Source organism: Nycticebus coucang, chromosome 18 (assembly GCF_027406575.1).
Source record: "Nycticebus coucang isolate mNycCou1 chromosome 18, mNycCou1.pri, whole genome shotgun sequence".
Taxonomy (NCBI): Eukaryota; Metazoa; Chordata; class Mammalia; order Primates; family Lorisidae; genus Nycticebus; species Nycticebus coucang.
Window position 1 is genome coordinate 32,758,169 of NC_069797.1, and position 12,882 is coordinate 32,771,050.

Below are 12,882 nucleotides of genomic sequence, written 5' to 3' on the forward strand. Positions count from 1 at the left end.
GTGTTCTTGATTCTCAAGCTTTCAGACTCAAATTGAATTACACCTTTAGTTTTCCTGTTTTTCCAACAGATCATGGGACTTGATGGTTTCCATCATCATATATGCCAGTTCCTATAATCTCTCTCTCTCTTTCTCTCTCTCCCTCTCATATATGTGTGTGTGTGTTTGTGTTTGTGTGTGTGTGTGTATAAATATACAAAATGTCCATTCTGTCGATGAGGAAATTGACTCTTATAATATTTATATTTGTACGTCTCCATATTGCTTCTATTTCTTTGGAAAACACTAATACAGCCATTTTGAGACTGGGAATTTTAAGAGATATTATTGTGGCTTATAAAGGGGATCTTTGAAAAATGCAAGATATTAGAAAATGCAAAAACATAAGAATTACTTTTGACGCTTTTGGTTGTTAGACTATTCTTTGCCTGCAGCATGATCCCAAGAGGCGGTCAGGTAGAGCTCCAAATTTTATTTTTGCAATATTCTTTACTACTAGGTGGAGTGCTAAATACATATTGTTAACATTTGGCCTTATTTCTCACTGATAGAATTGTGGTTGAAAGAATTGAGCCTCAGAAATTGAGAGTACACTCAGCAGATCTTTTCTGAGTCCCAGTGGGCAGACGGAAGGGTCTGAGCAGCTCAGGGTGGGGTCTGGGAGACCACAGCAGGATTGAATGTGAGCCTAGGTAGGGTGAATCCTGGGGTTAAAAACATGCCTTGCTGTCCTCTCAATTTCTTTCCCTCTGTGGGGTGCTCTCTCCCTTAGCCGTCTAGGTAGAAACACGATCTGTTCTGCTTAACTCTATTGCCTGGAGTTGGAGTATAACAGTTATTTTTGAGAAACTGGTCATTTCATCTAAGTTGTCAAATGTATGTGTGTAGTGGTGTTCATGGTGTCCACTCACTATTCTTTTTATGTCAGCAGGGTCTTTAGTAACATACTCTGCTTCATTCTTGGTATTAGTAATTTATGTCTTCTCCTGAGCCACTGAGACATGGCTTTCCCTACTCAGTGCCAGGAACTTGCTGGATTCTTTAATTTGTTATTTTAATCCACCCAATAAGCCTGAGGATTAAATATTATATCCCCCATTTACAGATAAGGAAATAGACTGAAATAGTTTAATTGATTTGCCCAAAGTCAGGAAGGTTTTAATTGTCTTAAAATTGTATCACCCTCCCCTTGTCAATGTCAGTCTCTGAGCAACTGAAATAATAACTAGACAGGAAACAGCAAAGATATGGAAGAACTCAACAATGCCATCAACCAACAGCGCAAAGCAATGTAATTGGCACTTATAGAACACTCCATCCAACAACAGAAGAATATACATTCTTTTCAAGCACTGTGGAATGTGTGCCAACACAGACCATATCCTGGGCCATACAAATAAACTTCAACATGTTGAAAATAAGTGAAATTATTCCCGGGCGTGGTGGCTCACGCCTGTAGTCCCAGTGCTGTGGGAGGCCGAGGCGGGTGGATTGCCTGAGCTCAGAGGTTCAAAACCCATATGAGCAGCAGTCAGCCAGAGTAAGACCCCGTCTCTACCAACATCAAAAACAGCCAGCACCGCAGGAGAAAGAAGAAAATCAACAAAAAAGGAGTACTTCAAACAAACATGAATAAGCACACCGAAATTAAAAAAAAAAAAGAAAAGAAGTGAAATTATATAGAATATGTTCTCTGACCACAATATTATCAAACTAGAAATCAAAAACAGAAATCAAAGGAAAAGCTCCAAACACTTGGTAACTAAACACTCCTCTAAGTAATCCATGTGTCAAAGAGGAAATCTCAAAGGAAATAACAAAATACATTGAACTGAATGAAAATGAACATAGTTGTGTTCCACAAATTTCAGTAGTGCTGAAAGAAAAACTTAGAAGATTAAGCAAAGAAGAAAAGTCTGAAATGAACAAGTTCCCACCCCGAGAACCCAGAAAAAAGAGGAGTAAAATAGACGCAAAGCAAGTAGAAGGAAGGAAATAATAAAAATAATAAAGAGCAGAAATCAATTAACTGAAAGTAGAAAAATAAAATCAATGAAATAAAAAAGCAGGTTCTTTTAAAAGATTAATAAAAGTAACAAACTTTGATTAAGACTGACAAAGAGGAAATACAGAAGACACAAATTACTAATATCAAGAATGAAGCAGAGGTTATTACTAAAGACCCTACTAACATAAAAAGAAAAGTCGGTGGTGCCTGTGGCTCAAAGGAGTAGGGCGCCGGCCCCCTATACCAGAGGTGGTGGGTTCAAACCCAGCCCTGGCCAAAAAATTGCAAAAAATAAACAAATAAATAAATAATAAAAATAAAAGTAAGTGAATGCCATGAACACTGCTACACATATTAATTTGACAACTTAGATGAAATGGACCAATTTCTCAAAAATCACTAACTATTATACTCCAACTCACCCAATATGAAATAGAAAATTTGAGTAGCCTTATACTAATTACTAAGGAAATTGATTTTGCAATTTTAAAATGCCCCCCCCTCAAAGAAATGTGCAGGCCTAGTTGGTTTAATTGGAGAATCCTACCAAATGTCTAAAGAAGAATTAATGCCAATTTTACACAATTTCTTCCAGAAAATAGAATAGCTTAATTGTTTTTTTTTTGAGAGAGAGAGTCTCAAGCTATTGCCCTGGGTAGAATGCCATGGCATCACAGCTCACAGCAACCTTAAACTCTTGGGCTTAAGCCATTCTCCTGCCTCAGCCTCCCAAGTAGCTGGGACTACAGGCGCCTGCCACAACACCCGGCTGTTTTGTCGTTGCTGTTGTTGCAGTTGTCATTGTTGTGTTAGCTGGCCCAGGTTGGGTTCGAACCTGCCAGCCTTGGTGTATGTGGCTGGTGCCCTACCCACTGAGCTATAGGCACCGCCCAGAATAGCTTATTTTATGAAGCTAGTATTACTCTTATACCAAAACCAAATTTATTTATTTATTTAGACAGAATCTCATTCTGTCACCATGGGTAGGGTGCCATGATATCTTCATAGCTCACAGCAACCTCAAACTCTTGTGCTTGAGAGATCCTCTTGCCTCAGCCTCCCAAGGAGCTGGGACTATAGGCACTAGCCACAATGCTGGGCTAGTTTGTCTATTTTTAGTAGAGATGTGGTCTCACTCTTGTTTAGGCTGGTCTCTAGCTCCGGAGCTCAGGCAATCCACCCACCTGGGCCTCCCAGAGTGCTAGGATTATATAGGTATGAGCCACTGCACCTCGCTGCCAAACCAAATTAAAAAAAAAAAAGTTTCTCTGAAACTAAGATATGCTTTAAAAAAAGTTTTAAAAAGTAAACTACAGACAATGCCAGTGGAGGTGACCAAAGCCACATAATGTCTGTAGCTCGTTCATGCCAAACAAGCTATAGACATCTATCATGCCTCATCCGTCCATGCCAAATAGATCATGGGGAAGGTGATTGGGACAGCAGTGCAAAAAACTGCTAAAGTGAGAGTGACCAGGCTTGTTCTGGATCCCTATTTATTGAAGTATTTTATTTATTCATTTATTTTTTTGGAGATAGAGTCTCACTTTGTTGCCCTTGATGGAGCGCCATGGCATCATAGCTCACAGCAGTCTCACACTCCTGGGCTCAAGTGATCTTCTTGTCTTAGCCTCCCAAGTAGTTGGGGACTACAGGTGCCTGGCTATTTTTAGGGAAGGGGTCTTGCTCTAGCTCAGGCTGATCTTGAACTCCTGAGCTCAGGCAATCCACCTGCCTCAGTCTCCCAGAGTGCCAGGATTATAGGCTTGAGCCACTACACCTGGCCTTATTGAAATCTTTTTTTTTTTTTTTGAGAGTCTTACTATGTTGCCCTTGGTAGAGTGCTATGGCGTCACAGCTCACAGCAACCTCAAACTCTTGGGCTTAAGCAATTCTCTTGCCTCAGCCTCCCAAGTAGCTGGGACTACAATGTCCGGCTACTTTTTTTTGTTGTTGTAGTTGTCATTGTTGTTTGGCAGGCCCTGGCAGGGTTTGAACCCGCCAGCTCTGGTGTATGTGGCCGGCACCCGAGCTGCTGAGCTACAGGTGCTGAGCCTTACTGAAGTATTTTAATAAGCAAAAAACCTACTTTGCTCACAATGCTCTTTAGCAGTGCACAGTTGGGGATATTGTGCTTCTCAAAACTTTACCTGCTCCACAAATGAAACATGTGAAACAGAAACTGGTTGAGATCATTTTCAAAGTTGGAAGCGTCATGGATCCAGTGACAGGAAAACCCTGTGCAGGAACCACCTACCTGGAGTGCCCAGTCAGTTTGGAAACAACCCACCTCGCCAAAAATCTAGAAGAACTCCTTATCTCTTCCTTACAGTGAAGAAGAAGCCAAAGGGAAAAATTTACGTGTTTACTTTATGGAAAAAGAAATGTTTTATATAAGTTGCATTACAAACCGTCCAGTTTCTCTTGTAGTACTGATGAAATAGCTAAAAGTAAATGAAGTAAAGGGCTTGTTATAATTTTTCACAAAGATTTATGGTCACGTTTCAAACCTTCTTTTCAGCGGACATACTTTCACATTGCACTAAGTGTGCCTAGCAATCTACTGAATGATTTTGTAAGCTTGCTGTTTTAGCAAATATAGTGGTTTTCTTTTTTTCATTCAAAAAATGTTTCCTAGGGTGCCTTCAAGAAGGATGTAGGGAACGGAAAATGGCTCCTCGCTGGCCGGGCAAACTTAAGAGTCTGATTTCCTGGGTTGGGGCCCTACTCCTCGCTCTGGGCGTGGAAAGGGCTCTGGCGCTACCTGAGATATGCACCCAATGTCCAGGGACTGTGCAAAATTTGTCAAAAGTGGCCCTTAATTGTATGCAGACACCAGAGTTAATGCTGCATGCCCGCTGCTGCCTGAATCAGAAGGGCACCATCTTGGGGCTGGATCTCCAGAACTGTTCTCTGAAGGATCCTGGTCCAAACTTTCCTCAGGCACCTACTGCTGTTATCATAGACCTGCAAGCAAACCCCCTCAAAGGTGACTTGAACAACACCTTCCATGGTTTTACTCAGCTCCAGACTCTGGTACTGCCACAAGATGCCAACTGTCCTGGAGGTATTAACGCCTGGAATACTATTATCTCTTACATAGATAACAAAATCTGCCAAGGGCAGAAGAACTTTAGCAATAGCACTGCGGACCCAGAAATGTGTCCTGAGAATGGATCTTGTGCACCCAATGGTCCAGGTCTTCTGCAGTACGTTTGTGCCGATGGCTTTCACGGATACAAGTGTGTGCGTCAGGGCTCCTTCCCACTGCTTATGTTCTCCGGGATTCTGGGATCCACTACACTGTGCATTTCCATTCTGCTTTGGGTGACCCAACGACGAAAAGCCAAGACTTCATGAACCACATAGATCTTCCTAAGAGCAACCTGATCTATCTTAGCCCTTCCAGGGAAATTGCTTCTTAGATAGGCATCATTGGCCAATGGATCCTCTTCAAGTTTGAGGCCATTAGAAGATGGAAAATTGTACTACCCTGGAGTGGAAGAGTACCAGTTCCCATTTGTGCTGTTGCCTATAATAAAATGTTTTTATTATTAAAAAAAAAATGTTTCCTAGAGCCTTTATTTTGGGGGAAGAAAGCCTTTTGATATGAACAGATAAGGCCACATTAAGTGAATATTTTTTGATGGTATAGATTCAAAATCAAATTCCATAAGTAAATAGTCAACATGCTTGTGGTGAGACTTTCTTCAGATTAAGCTGTATTAATAATGTTGTCATGTAGAAAGTAACATTTTAAGTTTCTGCATGACTTCTCTTCTAGCCTAGTGCCAGCCACCGTAATTCAGTGGTGATCACGGTAGCCCTGCACACCAGAGGCAGTGAGTTCGAGCCTTGCCTGGGCCTGATTAAAAAAAAATAAATAAAAAATTAAGCTCTTCTAGGTTAGACTAAATGGGAATGAGTTCCCAAAACCTAACATATAGATTTAATTGTAGGACCTTGCACACGTGCACAAAGTCCTCTCTCTCACACACACACAGAAAAGTAAACTACAAACAAATATCTCTCATTAATATTGATGCAAAAATCCTTACCAGCTAAGCACTGTGACACATGCCGGTAGTCTCAACTACTCAGGAGATGGAGGTTGGAGGCTTGCTTGAACCCCAGAGTTCAAGGCTGTAGTGAGCTGCACCTGTGCCTGTGAATAGCCACTGCACTCCAGCCTGGGCAACAGCCAGAGACCTTGTCTCTAAAAAACAAACAACAAAAGAAAACAAGAAAAAACAAACCTAAAAACACACAGCAAATAGAATTCAGAAATAGACAAAAAATACAGCATGAGCAAGAGAGGTTTATTCGTTTATTCTAGGATTTATTCTAGATATGCATGGCTATTTCAATATTTGAATATCAAACAATGTAATCCATTTAGCAACATCACAGGATATAAAATAAATACACAAAACTCAATTGCGGGGTGGTGCCTGTGGCTCAAAGGAGTAGGGCGCCGGCCCCATATGCCGGAGGTGGTGGATTCAAACCGAGCCCCAGCCATAAAGTGCAAAAAAAAAACTCAATTGAGGTTCTATATAAAGTCGATCTTTGAACAAATTGTGTTTGAACTACACAGATCCACTTATATATGGATGTTTACGTTTTTTTTTTTTGAAACAGAGTCTGGTTCTATTGCCCTGGGTAGAGTGCCACAGAGTCTGGTTCTGTTTCCCTGGGTAAAGTACCATGGTGTCATCATAGCTCACAGCAACTTCAAACTCTTGGGCTCAAGAGATCCTCTTGCCTCAGCCTCCCAAGTAGCTGGGACTACAAGCACCCACCACAATGCTCAGCTAGTTTTTCTATTTTTAGTAGAGGCGGGGTCTCCCCCTTGCTCAGGCTGGTCTCCAACTCCAAAGCTCAAGCAATCCACCTACCTTGGCCTCCCAGAGTGCTAGGATTACAGGCATGCGGCACCATGCCTGGCCTATACATGAATTTTTTTAAATAAGTATCTTGGAAAATCTTTTGGAGATTTGTGACAGTTTGAAAAAACAGAGGAACTATGTAGCCTAGAAATATTGGAAAAATTAAGGATGTTATGAATGCATAAAACATATGTAGATATTAGTCTATTTAGTCATTTACTACCATTAGATACACACAAATCTCATAAAAGTTACAGTTTGTCAAAACTTACACATACAAACATTTGCAAACTGAAATGGGTGCCAGCAGCCTCATCACCCCCATAAGATGAATACTGCCCGCCACCAACTTGCACCAGGGGGCTGTGTAGGATAAAAGATGAAAGGACAAAAGATGAGAACACCGTAACTCTGAAATGATGACAGGCACTCTTACTCTTAGATTGGTCCCTATTGGCCAGAACAGAACAAGATAAGAACTAAAGGGCCAAGTACTGTCCTGATGAGAGTTAACAAGCTAAGTGCAGTGACAAATTGTTTTACTTATTCACTAATTGCCAGAGCTGCTTTATGTTACCTGTCTGCTAAACTGCAACGTTTGCTTCTATAAAGAAGTCATTGTGACCCCGTGCTTGCTTTTTGCCTCTTTTGCCAATTTCCTTCTTGCTTCTAATTGCTAACTTTCAGCCCACCTGTTTGTTCCTTTGCAGACTAGAAAATCCCCAACTTCCAACCCCTCAATGCTTTCTCACTTAGTCTGCCTCAGACTTTGCTGAGACAGCTCGGCAGTAAATAAAAGACTCCTTTTTGAAATTCTAATTTGAGTCAGTGGTCCTTATCTGGCCCCATAACACAAACCATAGATGGCACCTCTTGCCGTCAAGAAAAATGTTAACAAACGTAAAGGTGCATGAACCATAACTGCATGAAATTGACTATAAACATGGTGCGGAGGCGTCTTCCGTCAGTTCCACTACACAGCCAGTGTGCGTCTTAGCACGCCAACCACACGTGGCTCATTCTCAGCGCGGCTGCTAAGAAAAAAAAAAAACAATGAAATTGACTATAGTCCTAATTAAAGTCATTTCTTATTTAAAAAGAAACCGACTACAGTATTATAAAAACTGTATTACTGTAATTGTATAGCTACCGCCTGTTATTACAGTGAGCTGAAGTGTTGGGAGTATCTGCTTAAAACGTGTGACACTATCTCCACACAAGCAGTTCATTTTTTCAGTAAATTGTGTACTGCAGTAAAAAGTGATCTCTTATGGTTCTCAAGTATTTTTCATCATGTTTATTGCAGTATCATAAGCCTTGAATAACAAACACCATCAGACCCATGGAAGGTGCCACTAGTGATGCTGGAAGTAGTGCTCCCAGGAAGCAGAGAAAAGTCATGACATTACAAGAAAAAGTTAATTGCTTATTGTGTACCATAGATGAGGTCTGCAGCTGCAGTTACCTATCATTTCAGATAGATGACTTATCTTATAAACAGACGACCTAAAGTTATAGTATCTGTAAATATTAATACAGTAACAGTACTATTGTCAAAGTCAAATAAAACAAAAACAAATCTCTGAAATCGAAGGAGCAAAGATGACGGAGTGAGGGTGCAGCTGGTGACTGGCCTCTGGGCTCCGGGCCGGCCAGCCCCTAGGAGGCTGAGTGCGTCTGTCTGGCCATGCAAGGTTCCTTATCACAGGAAGAACATTTTCCTTGACCTTTAGGTGCTTTGTATTCATCTCAAAAACAAAATGCTAAACTCAGGACTTGGAAAGTATCTCTGTGTTGTCTCCTACAGCGGGCGGTCCGACTTCCTTTATCCAGCCACTTTCCCTATTCTTGAAACGTGATATCACTTCTCTACACATTACCTCCATGTTTTGGAATGGAAAATACCAGGTTTTTTGTTCCATCTCTCAGATTCAACACAAAGAAGCCCCTAAGATGTGTTTATCCTGCCTACTTCTCCAGGAAGAGAGAAGCAGACCGGATTGTACAGCAGTTGGGTCTTCTGCTGCTGTTTGCTTAATCATAAAGAAATTATTTTGCAAGCTAAAGGCTAATGTTTCATTTGAAACAGGTGCTTAGATGATGATATTTGTGAATATTTTATTGTTTTTTCCAAATGAGAAGACAAAATAAATAGCAAGTATGGATGACTTCAGGGTTTTTTATTTTTTATTTTTTTGTAGAGACAGAGTCTCACTTTACTGCCCTCGGTAGAGTGCCGTGGCGTCATGCTGCTCACAGCAACCTCCAACTCCTGGGCTTACGCGATTCTCTTGCCTCAGCCTCCCGAGCAGCTGGGACTACAGGCACCCGCCACAACGCCCTGCTATTTTTTTGTTGCAGTTTGGCCGGGGCTGGGTTTGAACCCGCCACCCTCGGCATATGGGGCCGGCGCCCTGCTCACTGAGCCACAGGCGCCGCCCTTTATTTTTTATTTTTATTTATTATTATTATTATTATTTTGGTTTTTGGCCGGGGCTGGGTTTGAACCTGCCACCTCCGGCATATGGGACCTGCGCCCTACCCCTTGACCCACAGGTGCCGCCCTATTATTTTTTTTTTTTGCATGGCTCTTTTCAGTTTATTGCATGAAGGAGTTACACTAGTCCAAGTTAAAAGCAGACCCCAAATGGTTACATTATACAAGCTGTGAGGTTTTTAAACTTGCGACAAGGGACAGAGGGGAAATTCTACTCATTGCAAGAAAATCCTCACTTAAGCTTCAGTGAGCCACAAGCACTTAAAACCCATGAACCTTCAGCTGATCGTCCTTAGCCAGTCCAGTCTCTACAAGGAACTGTCATATGTTCTTGCGCTGGTCACCCTGTAGCTGAATTACTTCTCCATATTCTGGATGCTCAATTACAGTACCATTGCAGGCAAATTTCTTCTTAAACGCCTTCACTAATTTCTTTTTATCATAATCATCAGCGATCCCTTGAACAGTAGTAAGGGTCTTCCTGCCGTTTCTCTGTTGAATTCTTTTTTTTTTTTTGTAGAGACAGAGTCTCACTTTATGGCCCTTGGTAGAGTGCCATGGCATCACACAGCTCACAGCAACCTCCAACTCCTGGGCTTAAGCGATTCTCTTGCCTCAGCCTCACAAGTAGCTGGGACTACAGGCACCTGCCACAACGCCCAGCTATTTTTTGGTTGCAGTTCAGCTGGGGCTGGGTTTGAACCCACCACCCTCGGTATATGGGGCCGGCACCTTACCAACTGAGCCACAGGCGCCGCCCCCCATTCTTTTTTTTTTTTTAATTTAATTTAATTTTATTATTTTTTGTTATTGTTGCAGTTTTTGGCCGAGGCTGGGTTTGAACCCACCACCTTCGGCATATGGGGCTGGCAACCTACTTCTTGAGCCACAGACACCACCCTTTTCTTCCATTCTTGAGATACTTTACTAAGAAGAATATGTTCCAGCTCCATCCATGTAAACATGTAAGAGGTAAAATCTCCATCTTTCTTTAAAGCTGTATAATATTCCATGGTGTACATATACCGTAATTTATTAATCCATTCATGGGTTGATGGGCACTTGGGCTTCTTCCATGACTTAGCAATTATGAATTGGGCTACAATAAACATTCTGGTACAAATTTGTTATAATGTGATTTTTGATCTTCTGGATATATACCTAGTAGAGGAATTGTAGGATCGAATGGCAGGTCTATTTTTAGACCCCTAAGAGTTCTCCAAACATCTTTCTAAAAGGAACATATTAGTTTGCATTCCCACCAGCAGTGTAGAAGTGTTCCTTTTCTCCACATCCACACCACATCTCTGGTCTTGGGATTTTGTGATATGGGCTAATCTTACTCGAGTTAGATGATATCTCAATGTAGTTTTGATTTGCATTTCTCTGATGATTAAGGATGATGAGCATTTTTTCATATGTCTGTATGCCGTGCACCTGTCTTCTTCAGAGAAGTTTCTCTTCAAGTCCCTTGCTCACCCTGAGATGGGATCGCTTATTCTTTTCTTGCTAATACATTTGAGTTCTCTGTGGATTCTGGTTATTAAACCATTGTTGGAGACATAACCTGCAAATATCTTCTCCCATTCTGAGGGCTGTCTGCTTGCTTTACTTACAGTGTTCTTGGCTATGCAGAAGCTTTTTAGTTTGATCAGATCCCCATAGTATGTATATTTTTGGTGTTGCTTCAATTGCCCGGGGGGGTCCTCCCCATAAAATATTCGTCCAGGCCGATTTCTTCAAGTATTTTCCCTGCACTTTCTTCTAGTATTTTTATAGTTTCATGTCTTAAGTTTAAATCTTTAATCCAGTGACAGTCTATCTTAGGTAATGGTGAAAGGTGTGGATCCAGTTTCAGGTCACCAGTTTACCCAGCACCATTTGTTAAATAGGGAATCTTTTCCCTAGTGAATGTTTTTAATTGGCTTGTCAAAGATCAAATAACGGTAAGTAGCTGGGTTCATCTCTTGGTTCTCTAGGACTGGGAAGATTTTAATCACTCATCTTTATTTATAAAATAGGCCCCAAGCAATATATACTCTCAGGCATAGTTTTAAGGTTCTGTTTAACAAACCAAAAAAAGTATGGGATGCAAAACAAAGTTGATATCTTTAAACACCAAGACCTTACAATTATACCCAAGCTGAAAGACCACAAATAAATTATCTTGATTTGTTTACAAAAGTAATTATTTATCTAGGCGGCGCCCATAGTTCAGTAGGGCGCTGGCCACATACACCGAAGCTGGTGGGTTCGAACCCAGCCAGGGCCTGCTAAACAATGACAACTGCTACAACAACAACAACAACAAAAATACCCGGGCATTGTGGTGGGCACCAGTAGTCCCAGCTACTTGGGAGGCTGAGGTAAGAGAATCAGTTAAGTCCAAGAGTTTGAGGTTGCTATGAGCTGTGATATCACAGCACTCTACTCAGGGTGACAACTTGAGACTCTGTCTCAAAAAAAAAAAAAAATTAATTATTTATCAAGTAATGTTTTATAACAGAGCTGTCTCAGTGAATTGCCTCAGACTTAATCTCAACTGTGTATCTTATTTGCATTAATTCTTGCCTGGGATAAAAACTAGTTGAATGAATGTGTCATTAAATTAAGGGAAATGTACTCAAAAACCAATAGAAAGTTTAAAAATAAAAACCATCGTTTATAAAATATCAACTAAGGTCTCTGAACGGGAAAAGAAATCTAATGTTAGGACCATTAGCCTTTTTCTATTCCATCAGTTCCATCTGTCCCACTCACCCCAAACTCAAGACAGAAAAATTTTGAAACGAAAAGATTTTTAATTTTACCAATATATGAAATTATATATAAAAATTGCCATGTGAGGTCTCACTGTGTTGCCCAGACTGGTCTTAACTGGCCTCAAGTGATCCTCCCACCTTGACCTCCCGAAGTGCTGGGATCACAGGGATGAGCCATTGCATCTGGTTGTTTTTTTTTTTTGAGACAGTCTCACCATGTTGCCCTCTGCAGAGTGCTGTAGCATCACAGCTCACAGCAACCTCAAACTCTTGGGCTTAAGAAATTTCCCTTACCTCAGCCTCCCAAGTAGGTGGGATTACAGGCACCTTCTAGAATGCTCGTCTATTTTTTTTTTTTTTTTTGTAGAGACAGAGTCTCACTGTACCGCCCTCGGGTAGAGTGCCGTGGCGTCACACAGCTCACAGCAACCTCTAACTCTTGGGCTTAGGCGATTCTCTTGCCTCAGCCTCCCGAGCAGCTGGGACTACAGGCGCCCGCCACAACGCCCGGCTATTTTTTTGTTGTTGCAGTTTGGCCGGGGCTGGGTTTGAACCCGCCACCCTCGGCATATGGGGCCGGCGCCCTACTCACTGAGCCACAGGTGCCGCCCTCGGCTATTTTTTTGTTGTAATTGTCATTGTAGTTTGGCAGGCCTGGGCTGGGTTTGAACCTGCCAGCTCCGGTGTATGTGGCTGGCACCCTAGCCGCTGAGCTACAGGTGCTGA

General features: G+C 41.6%; 1 protein-coding gene across 1 annotated transcript; it reads left to right on the forward strand.

Annotated features, from left to right (window-relative positions):
- The first annotated feature begins 4,655 nt into the window (after positions 1–4,655).
- LOC128570103 (all-trans retinoic acid-induced differentiation factor-like) lies at positions 4,656–5,428 on the forward strand. The gene has a single exon (XM_053569028.1). The coding sequence runs from the start codon at positions 4,679–4,681 to the stop codon at positions 5,366–5,368; it is 690 nt and encodes a 229-aa protein (XP_053425003.1). The 5' UTR covers positions 4,656–4,678; the 3' UTR covers positions 5,369–5,428.
- Positions 5,429–12,882: the final 7,454 nt, after the last annotated feature.

Bases quoted from the DNA above. Each gene is read 5' to 3' on its own strand.
- LOC128570103 (XM_053569028.1), top strand. From the start codon at position 4,679: ATGGCTCCTCGCTGGCCGGGCAAACTTAAGAGTCTGATTTCCTGGGTT.